The sequence below is a fragment of the Stigmatopora nigra genome, chromosome 11, assembly GCF_051989575.1.
Source record: "Stigmatopora nigra isolate UIUO_SnigA chromosome 11, RoL_Snig_1.1, whole genome shotgun sequence".
Classification (NCBI taxonomy): Eukaryota; Metazoa; Chordata; class Actinopteri; order Syngnathiformes; family Syngnathidae; genus Stigmatopora; species Stigmatopora nigra.
This window is the reverse complement of record NC_135518.1, coordinates 10,821,818-10,831,838: the sequence shown is the minus strand read 5'-3', so window position 1 is coordinate 10,831,838 and position 10,021 is coordinate 10,821,818. Positions and strand designations below refer to the sequence as shown.

At 41.4% G+C, this 10,021-nt stretch overlaps 1 protein-coding gene across 1 annotated transcript; it reads right to left on the bottom strand.

The window, feature by feature from the left end:
• Window positions 1-640: 640 nt before the first annotated feature.
• Window positions 641-9,722, bottom strand: trpm2 (transient receptor potential cation channel, subfamily M, member 2). The gene is made up of 32 exons (XM_077728697.1): window positions 9,388-9,722; window positions 9,153-9,321; window positions 8,822-9,002; window positions 8,172-8,335; window positions 7,930-8,107; window positions 7,689-7,750; window positions 7,429-7,629; window positions 7,262-7,364; window positions 6,769-6,890; window positions 6,332-6,697; window positions 5,940-6,077; window positions 5,707-5,836; window positions 5,487-5,632; window positions 4,961-5,073; window positions 4,654-4,752; window positions 4,357-4,573; window positions 4,159-4,277; window positions 3,965-4,097; window positions 3,725-3,896; window positions 3,471-3,651; window positions 3,211-3,392; window positions 2,957-3,089; window positions 2,791-2,878; window positions 2,619-2,706; window positions 2,388-2,533; window positions 2,253-2,308; window positions 2,148-2,177; window positions 1,987-2,073; window positions 1,840-1,918; window positions 1,644-1,745; window positions 1,238-1,351; window positions 641-1,159 (listed from the first exon to the last, which is right to left on the bottom strand). The coding sequence occupies exons 1-32, from the start codon at window positions 9,600-9,602 to the stop codon at window positions 1,043-1,045; spliced, it is 4,431 nt and encodes a 1,476-aa protein (XP_077584823.1). The 5' UTR covers window positions 9,603-9,722; the 3' UTR covers window positions 641-1,042.
• Between the last annotated feature and the right edge of the window lie 299 nt (window positions 9,723-10,021).

Genomic DNA, 10,021 nt, shown 5'->3' with positions numbered 1-10,021 from the left:
TGGCCAGCCAATCACAGGGCACAATTAGCATACCTTGCATATTTTGGGATGTGGGAGGAAACTAGAATACCCATAAAAAACCCACACAAGCTCCAACTCAAACTCCACTGACCTGATATCGAATCCTTGACCCCAGGACTGTGAAGCAGATGCACAAACCACTCATCCGAGGGGCTGCCTAACACCTCTAGTATCAAGAAGATTGTCAAATATTACATGCAAATTATGATTGGTTCTCAGGCAATGTATTTGTGCTGAATAATCTGCATGCTTCAAAATATTTGGACAGGAGAGGCAGTCATAGATGTGTATGCAAAAGAGATACCGTGCTTGAGGAATGAGGAAGCTGTAGAAGCCGATACTCCTGCAGCTGAATTGCAGCGTGCCTACTCGAAACTGCTTTGAAGCAACGTGACAAGTGTCGCGTACACAAACAATCACACAAGTGCTTGGTTTGCACAATTTTCCCTTGGGCACAACAGGCCAAAATAGGCACAATTGCACAAGTGAAAATGTTGTTATGAAACGACTCATGTCTAACCTAAGTGTAGCACAGAGATATTAATAATAGAGCTATGTCAAATTCACTCATAGACGGCCATATAGACGTCCAATGCATTTGAATTGGAAAGCCATTTATTAACATTAGGTACATGTTTCAAGTTTTAACAGCGACAAAATACAATTAAATTTGTTAGAATGGCAGAAAGCCATCATTCACATATTGACCATACTTACATAATTTGCATATTTTCTTTTACCTGGCAGGAGTAAGCAAAGCCTGGTGGCCCGGCGGAGTCTAGCAACTACACTTTCACAAAGAAGTAGACATTCAAGTAGTATTTAAAGAGGTTCATATGAATATTATATCCATGTAGTTGTTAGACATCTGTCTATGGGTTCTGGAAAGATGCATGTTATGGAGTAAATTGTGAGGATTTAGAAGTAAGAGCAGTATAGAGCAGAAAAAAATGGAAGATCGTGCATATTAGCTTGAATGACACCTGAGCAACATGTGTGGATTTGCATAGTTTCACAAAGGTTATGAGTTTCTGTTATGCAGCATGGCAACCCGCCTGAGGGAGTCACTTTGGTCAGAGCAAAGTCCGTTTTTGCCGCTCACCTCTTGCCATTGCAGAGAGCCGCGACTACACGTCACCTGGAAGGAAGGGAGAACGGTGTCAGGGGCATCATTTGTCGTCTTTACCTTGTATACATGTTAGATGTTGGCTCTTACCATGTTAATGATATCCTGTGAATCCTCACTTGAGTCTAAGTGAAGGTTCAAAACTGTGCTTTCCACCCAGGCGTTATCTGTGTTCCTGGGGTCGTCTACGTAACCTTCAAAAACCTGAACGCATGACGGAATTGTGCAAATAGTCATTAAAGTGAAAAAGGTTAAGTATTAATTTTACGGTAATCTATTTGTTTGTTTTTGAGAAAGAAAAAGCAATCAAACAATTACAATACTAAATATAATACTATAATAAAAATATTGCACAATTCTCAATGCAAATTGTAATGATACAAGTACTAATGGTCTATTTCTAAAATACATTATGTCATGCTATTCCAAGAATTCCAAAAAAATATCCAAATAGTTCAAAGAGATGTTACAAATGACAGTATTAAAATCGACCTACCAGTATTGCCTCTGTCATCTTTTCATGTAATCTATCAAACAGACTCTTGCCTAAGGTGGACATCAGACACGAAGGTAAACATTCCGAAGATTCAACCGGTCCCTGTGGGTGTTTGTCAAATCAGAGATCTTATCATAATGGCATGTTACCCACCCCAAGCATAACTCTAAAAAGTACACTATAAAGTCACACTTACCCCGGGTAGAACCAACAACTGTTTCTGCTTGTCTTCAACTGCCAAAAACTCCAAAACAGAGCGGCCATTATCCCGCAGGCTAAAAAAATGAAAATAAATCAGTCCAGTTGTAATTAAATCAAGACGATTTGGTCGATGTGGACCCACCGCGTAATCACCAGGTCTACATGTAGATTTGGACCCAGATGTGCAAGTGAACCTTGACCTCTAATGCCACTTCTCCCTCCAGGGTTTCTAGGCAATCAGATTCATGCTGTCAAATTGACTGTGTGATCTAACAGATTTCACCATTCCGCCAAACACCATACCTATAATTTTCCAACATTTTGGAGTCCAATCTGTTAAAAAAAAAACAATACAAATGGAATCAAGTATAGCAAATTAAGCCATATAGCAAATAGTTTAAAACTCACCCATCCACAATGTCCTTTGAGCTATAATACGAAGGCACATATGAGCTGAAACTGACCTAAAAACATTTAAAGAAATTGAGTGAGCTTGGAACCAGAAAAGCATGGATCATAGGGTCAAATCCAAATGTCGTATACCTCCCACGGCACTTTTTCCTCGGGTACAGGGAAGCGAGTGACTTTGCTATCCGGGTATTGGAACTGTCGGGCTTTGACGTGGAAGCCCTCTGTCTCATTCACCGATTCCAGAGGTTCTGAAGAGTCCTTACCTGTCAAAAGTGTGGCTGAAGGAAATTACAAAAACATGAATGAACTGAAATCAAAGCAGTTAAACACTATACTGAAAAGGTAAGAAATATATTAGCAGACAGAATGGCTGCTCTTCTTTCCCTGCTGGATCCGCGATTGACTTCAGACACTCCATAATCCATTGAAGGCCTTTAGCTGACTGAACAACCTGCAGATAATATTCTATACATCATAACAGACCTAAACAAACTGTATCTTATGAGGATCATTGTCCAAAAGATCCAGTCAGAACCTGCTCTTCCAGTCGAGTTAGACGATTAATCAAGATGGTGGAGCGCATCTCTTCTTCCCGCTCCAGCCTATCAGTTATGGAGGTGACCCTGAAACATGACTCACAGGGGTTGATAAATGTAGAAAGGAGGTGGCTAGATTACACTCCAATAGGGCCGATCCCTTACTTTTGCGCTGTGTCCACGATGCAGCGCTCCATGGTCTGACTTTGCTGTTTTTGGGTGGAGAGCAAGTAGCGGTCCTTCATTAGAGCCTCCCAGGACAGTAGCTCTTCCTCTTCAGTGTGAGGCAGCTCAGTTCCTGGGAAAAGGGTAAGAAAAGATCTGCCATATGCTAAAAATGTTAAATTTTTTTTTAAAAAATCTAGCGTTTGATGTGCTCCATTCAATCTTAGTCAAGGGAGAAGTATGAATGCACTCACTGAACTTTCGGGATTGAATTTGTGGCCTCCAAAATACCAATTTCCTGATTAATATGTAAAGGTGGCTAAGGATGATAAAGGGAGGAGGAGCGGAAGGCCGGCTGTGGTACTCCTTAATCAGCTCATATCTTTGGAACTTCCATATCTGATCAGTGTTGTCCTGCACTTCCTGGAATGTGAAGCTGCACCAAAGTAACAGAATGTTTTGGGAAAAGTATTTTTAAAGGAGGGTGAAGGGATGATAAGAAACGATGACTCACTTGAAGATGGCGATCAGTAGGTTGAGGAGAAGTATGTTGGCGAAAAGGAGGTAAACGCACAACATGATAATGGTCAGCCATTCGGGGAAAGCTGGGGTTTGATTCTCATTCAAAACCGGACATTTGGGTTTTAAAGGATCGGTGGCGTTCATGCTGCAGGACTCCAAGTTGAATTCAGAATCTGTTACAGGGAATCTCATGGTTCATTCTTGCAAAGTGAGTAGAGATCAAGTTATTTTGCCGCGTCTACTCACAATCGATGTTGGTGGGGAAATTGCCGAAAATGATGAGGTAAGGCTCATATACGGCGCCACGGAAAATCCACTCTAGTCGATTATCGTTGTGGATTAGAATGCCTTGTTTGGCTACACCGTACGCCACTACCCAGATACTCAGCAGGAACATGAAGAAGAACATGTCCATCATCTAGAAAAATGATTACAATTGTATGTAATAAGTACTGCTTTCAATAAGTCCCTACTTGGTCCTCTTACCATCCTCCTGACAATAATAATCTTTGGTCCAAGTGTCCTACTGATACTAAAAATGGCCATGAGACGCAGGCAGAAGACCACAAAGTCGATGCAGAGGATGATCTTGCCAGGATAGAAGAGCTCCTTTGTTAGCCTTGAGAAAACCAACCATGAAACTCCACGAAAGTCATAAGAAGACCTTTTAGGTATCTCACCTAAACACCAGGCCAATGATGAAGAGGATTATGGATAGGACATCCAAAATATTCCAAAGTTCTCTAATGTACATCTTGGCCTTTCTATGGAACTGTAAGCCATCGGGGTCATAAAACAACTGAAATACAAATGACAAAACACATTGAAAGATGAAAAAACAACCCTGATTTCTCACAAGATTCAGTTATGGTTCCTACCTGTCGAATCTCCTCACTGACTAAAGAGAAGAGCCACACATACAGCAGAAACTCTGCATAGGAAGGCGTAGTTTGAAAGTCCATCATCAGCACCACCGCAAAGAGGAAGAGGAATGCAAAGTAGGACACGATATTCCAGTAGAACTTCACCTGTGGAGACCTATACAGGCAGACTAGTCTGGACCAGCAGTTCAGAGACTTTGTGCTTGTGTGAGTACTATTGGGGTTAAAAAGTAACATCAATATTATGCATCCCAATTGAGGAGGATAACAGTAATCGTACATGTATTTACTGACGTGCTTTTGGGCCTCAATTGGTTCACACATCCTGTCACACTGGCCAGCGTCTTAATATCCTCACTGTTCTCGTTTTGCTTCTGGATTAGTTCATCAGGTCTAGAAAGGATAAAATATGTTAAAGAAAGATGGGGAATGAGATTTTTATGGTCCATTGCCTGCTCATTGAGACGATTTTCTATCATTGCTCTGAATATAGCAGAATTAGAAAAAAAATGCCAAATGCATTGTTATTGTTTGGACAAAAGAATGTATTGTAAATGTATTCTTGGTTGAAGAAAGAATATTCATAGTAAAATAGGGTCACCTATAAGTCAGGAATCTGGTGTAAATCAGTGGGAAGAAAACCATGCAGATGGCCACTCTCCAGACAGAATTGTCCACAGAAAGCTCACCACACCATATTTCAGTCAGCAGTGCCTGGTAATGAACACAGAAAGTCATATTCAACATTCTCAACATTGCTAAATAAAAAATGTAAAAACATTATAGTATCAAAGTGCATGATTAGCTATGACCAGAGCCAAGTGAATCGCATAGACCGTCTATGGTGTCACTGCATCCAGTCTAAAAAGGAGCAATAGACTAGTTTTTCTTTTTACCCAAATTTGTACTAACATTTCTTATGATGATGTACTTGATCATTTCTCACTGCAGACGTCAGAAAAGTCAATTTAATCTGTTTTTGTGCTTCAGGATTGGTGGAATTTACATTTCTGTTTAAATATTGGCACATTTGCACTCTTCTATATGGTTATATTGTTATATATAGTATATTGCATTTACTCCATGTATAACTTGCAGGTATTTTCTAAATGATGAAATAACTCTACCTGTACACCTGACAGCGCCACAAAGCTTTTGCAGTTTGCCTCCAGCGCTAGTCTCAGGCACGTGGTCTTTCCCCAAAATGGCGACACGCGAACCAGCAGCTTCTTAACCCGCTCTTCACAGCTACTGTAACAATGGGTAAATACACCTACAACGAAAACGCACACAGGTGAATCATCTCTGGATAATTTTCTCTCAAAAACGTGTGACATCTACTCATACCAATGGCGTGCATCTCAAAGTAATCGGCCAGCTCTTGCGTTACTGCAGCCTCGTCCGCATCATTTCCTTCCTCTGACATTTTCCTCAGGATTTTACAGGCAGCAAGTGCGGCCGACATGCAGTCTGTACACTGAATACACAATATATACTGTAATTTTAAACATAGTAGCATTCCCCAACCTTTTTAGAAGTTGGATCATTTCCTATAGTTTTCCCACTGGGATGTCGCTTACCTGTTCCCAGAAGATTTCGGCCAGCTCCTTATTTTTCTGAACGACAGCCCAAAGAAAAAGATCTCTGGCTGGGTCTCTTTGGGCCTCAGCAAGCTGCACTCTGAGGGGAGATTGGGAATCTGACAGGCTTCTTGACATCTAGATGGAAAAAACAAGGTGTTTTGGTGTAAGAGTGCTTTGACAACTACAGTAATCCCTCAAATATTGCGGGTAATGCTGTCCAGACATAAGCGCGATAATCAAAAAATCGTAAAAAAAAAAATAACTATAAATTAGCAGTGGAAAAAAAATCTCAAAGTAGTGAATTTGCGATAAATAAAGACGTGATAATTGAGGGATTACTGTATTAACTTTACTGTAAATTTTTGTAGATGTATGAGCTAGCATCTCACCGAGGCATTATCCTCCATGTCAAACTGGAACATCAAGGTGGGCGGCAGGTAGATGGGCTGTGTAAAGTTGCCTAAAAGATGACGCACCTCATCCGATACATGACTCAAGTTGATACCCTGGCTCTGTCCTTCCCGCACCCGATTCCTGGCAGCAAAGACTTTTCTTCTTCCACCGGAGGAGGCGCGGACGCGCTTTGCCAGCTTGCGCAGAAAGAGGCAGTTGGGCAGCTGCTTGTAGAGATCGCAAAGAGTTTCTTCGCTGTGGAGGAACTCCCGCAGACTCACGCCGTTCTCCAGCAGGAGGCTCACAAACTGAGGCTTGTTGCCAGCTAGGGCTGAGAACATGGCCCAGTGGAGCTCACTAGACTGGGGGAATGGGAGGAAATGAAGATGAATGCACAGTACAGTTAAAGTGAAATAATTTCAAGCCGACTTACTTTCCACTGGCTTTCATCAGTGAAAATCTCAGTAGCGGCTATGTCCACTCTGTTCCAGACTATTGCCAGCTCAAGCTGTCGCCTCCATCCCTCCACGACCTGCGATGCGCTAGCCCTCGAGGCTGAAAAGATAACAAAATGGGTTGGTGAAGCTCTTTTCGTTCAAAGTCAGTGTTCTATAATGTAAAAGCAATTAGCCATTAAAATGTAAACCAATCCTTTGTCTGTCGCTCAATGACTTGAGGACCATTAACTGTCTACTTGGCACTAAAGAGTGGATGCGTTTGTCCCGGAGGTTTTCCTAATGAGGTTTTGATGCCGGGCAATTGATGAGAATTAGCTCTCATAAGCATACAGTGGCAGAAAGTCCTCTCTTGCTAAGTCAGCAGATATTCTTCCAGGAAATTGTCTTAGTGATATCAATGGATTTCAAAAATGGAAAGCATTTGGAAGGGCTGTAAAAGGATGTAAAGGCATTTTAAGCAAGACTCACCTTTGAAAAGTGCTTGTAGAATGGCCACATCCACATCTCCATGACTGTCTCCACCTCCTCTGAACACCGTCAGCAGGTGAGACATCCTGATGATGTCCTGAATCTGGCAAGTGGAAAATATCAATATAAAAATTGAGGAAGAATACAAGTGAATTGTGTCTATTCACCTTTTTAGTCCACTCGATGATCTTGAGGTCAGTGAAATTGTCATATTCCAGGCTGAGGAATTTCTTCAGCAGGCGGTGAATGAGGCTGATGGTAACCTGGCTCACGGGTAGTCCAGCCGCGTGAGCGATCACGTCGGCCATTCTCCCGGAGCCCTCCAATACTACGCATGGCGTGTCATTGAGCATTGCCGTGTAGATGGTCTAGAAGGAGGAAAATGTCAGAAATGGATGCGATAATGGCAATATGAGCGAGAACTCACATTGAGAGTGCCTGCTCCGCCATCCAAAACCACCAATACCACAGGGATGGTCACTCCCGCAGCTAATAATAAAGGGAAAGGGAAGAAACAAGATTCAAAAATAATATTCTCAACCTAGCACATTGGTTACATTGATTTCCTACAAAATCAAGTTTCCTTCAAATTGCAGGTTTTGAACATCTGAACTTATAGAATGCTGTTTGCATTGAAGGATGTTTGCAACAAGAGTAACATACGTAACTTTTACAGTGGCCAAGAGTCTTTCCGGAAATGTACTTCTCTAGCTGACTCCTCAGATTGATCTCGACGCCGTAGCGACCATGGGTGCCGTCATCCACTAGTAGAAAGTGGGTATGGTTGTTATCAATGCGGGGTAGTCGACCCATGACATCCATCGGGTAATGAGCGGGAAAACAACCCTACGGACAGAAAACTACTCTTTTTAGAACATGATAGGAATCACCAAAATGATGCTTATTTTACCTTGGGATGTACCAATGCTTCTTTATTGTGAATGACTCCCCATGTTGCCAATCCAATGGTGACAATCTGACCCTGCATGGAGCTGCTTAGGGAGTAATCCCTAACTGCCTGGCCCACATGCTTCATAACACCAGTGTTGGTTCCACCTGTGATAATCCATGCACCTGCAAAAAAGCAGTGGGTTATAATTTTTCATGTCCATGCTTCATTTTTATACTGGTTTTCCCCTTTGCTAACTTCATTACTCATTAAGCCTTACCAGTAGCATTTTATCTGTGCATTGCTACTTTAGTATCAAAATCTGTCTTGGCAATATCGTCAAATTATTTTTAGAAGTGTATTAAGATTGTATTACGTATCATTCTCACTGATGGAGATGTACACCAGAAACTATGTACGCTATCGATCTATGTTTTGTAATGAAGTCTTGCAGGCAGTAACCAAGCCTTTCCCCTAAAAAATGTGTCATACATTAGTTTTAGCTACAGAGTTTACAGGAAAAATTGGAACTGCATTAGGGGCAAGTAAAGAGTTTTTTTACATGCTTAATTCTATTGATTTTAATAACTGCTGTATTTTACGGACCACCAGTAACACTTATTTGATGCAGTAGGTACAGTACAGGCAATTGCAAGCCAGGCAGGGCTTACCTGTTGTCTTGGCCACTTTGATGAGACCTCTTTGGAAGACATTCTTGAGCCGGGTCTTCAAGTAAAAGTTCTTAGCTCCTCCAGTGACCGATATGAGGAGGTTGGGTGGCGTCAATTTCCATTGTTCAGTCATCAACTGGTAAAGCACTTCTGGACTGGTTTCTGTGGACACTCGGGCATACTAACAAAAAAGAAAATAATTTCCTAACTATCTGCCATTGATGCACATAGACAATGAATCATTTAAATCACTGCCAACCTGCCCAGTTCAAATGGATGGGATGTCAATGAGTTATATATGAAGGCATACATTTTTTTTTTTTACACTTACCTTGGTCGTGGTCTGCCTCAATCCCCCAAAGTCGATGTCCCCGAAAGCATCAGTGGGTACTTCACGGACATGTGTGTGAGGGTCCCAAATCCCACCGCTGGAGTCTTCCGTCCGGATGGCGTCGTCTGCATGCTCATTCTTGGAGTAGCCGCACATGCATACATCCTCTCTGCAGCAAGGCAAGAAAAATAATTACAAATTGGTTATGTCCATCACAGTCCAAAAGCCCTCCTACCTGCCGCTTTTTTTAAAGTAACAACATTCTTTCTTGCAGATGTTCTGCCGGATCCAGGTAACATGATGGAAAGTGGGCGTTAAAGAAACCACTTTTAGAGCCGTGCTGGCACTTAAAGTAAGATTTTGAATAAGCTGGGAGCCTCCAGTATCCCCCATTGTCTCGGATCTCAAGTGTAAGACTTCTTCAAGTTCAGCCGGTTTTTGCTGTCTCATCCTTCTGCATCACGGATGTCAGCTAAGAACGAGCCGACTGCCAAACATCCCATTTACGGAAAGTTAAAAGCCGGATCAATGCATTACATTACATCACTTCACATGGGGGCGGGTTAAGTATAGCTTTAGACATAAAATACAAAATTACATTAAAGATGCACCACTTGGAAACCATAACACAGTTTGTTCACATACAGTAAATAATAGTCAAATGAATATCTTGGTAGAGGTCACACAAATAACAAAATTAAATAAAATTAAAATGAACTAATAAAAGCCAAGCATATTAAAATATTTGGTGTTATTTTTTCTATTGTATGTCATACTAAATCATTGCATACAAGTATGAAAAGTAATTATTTTCATTTTAGTGTCATTTCAGTGAAAATAATGTATTGAGCTGCCCTCTTGTGGTCAAT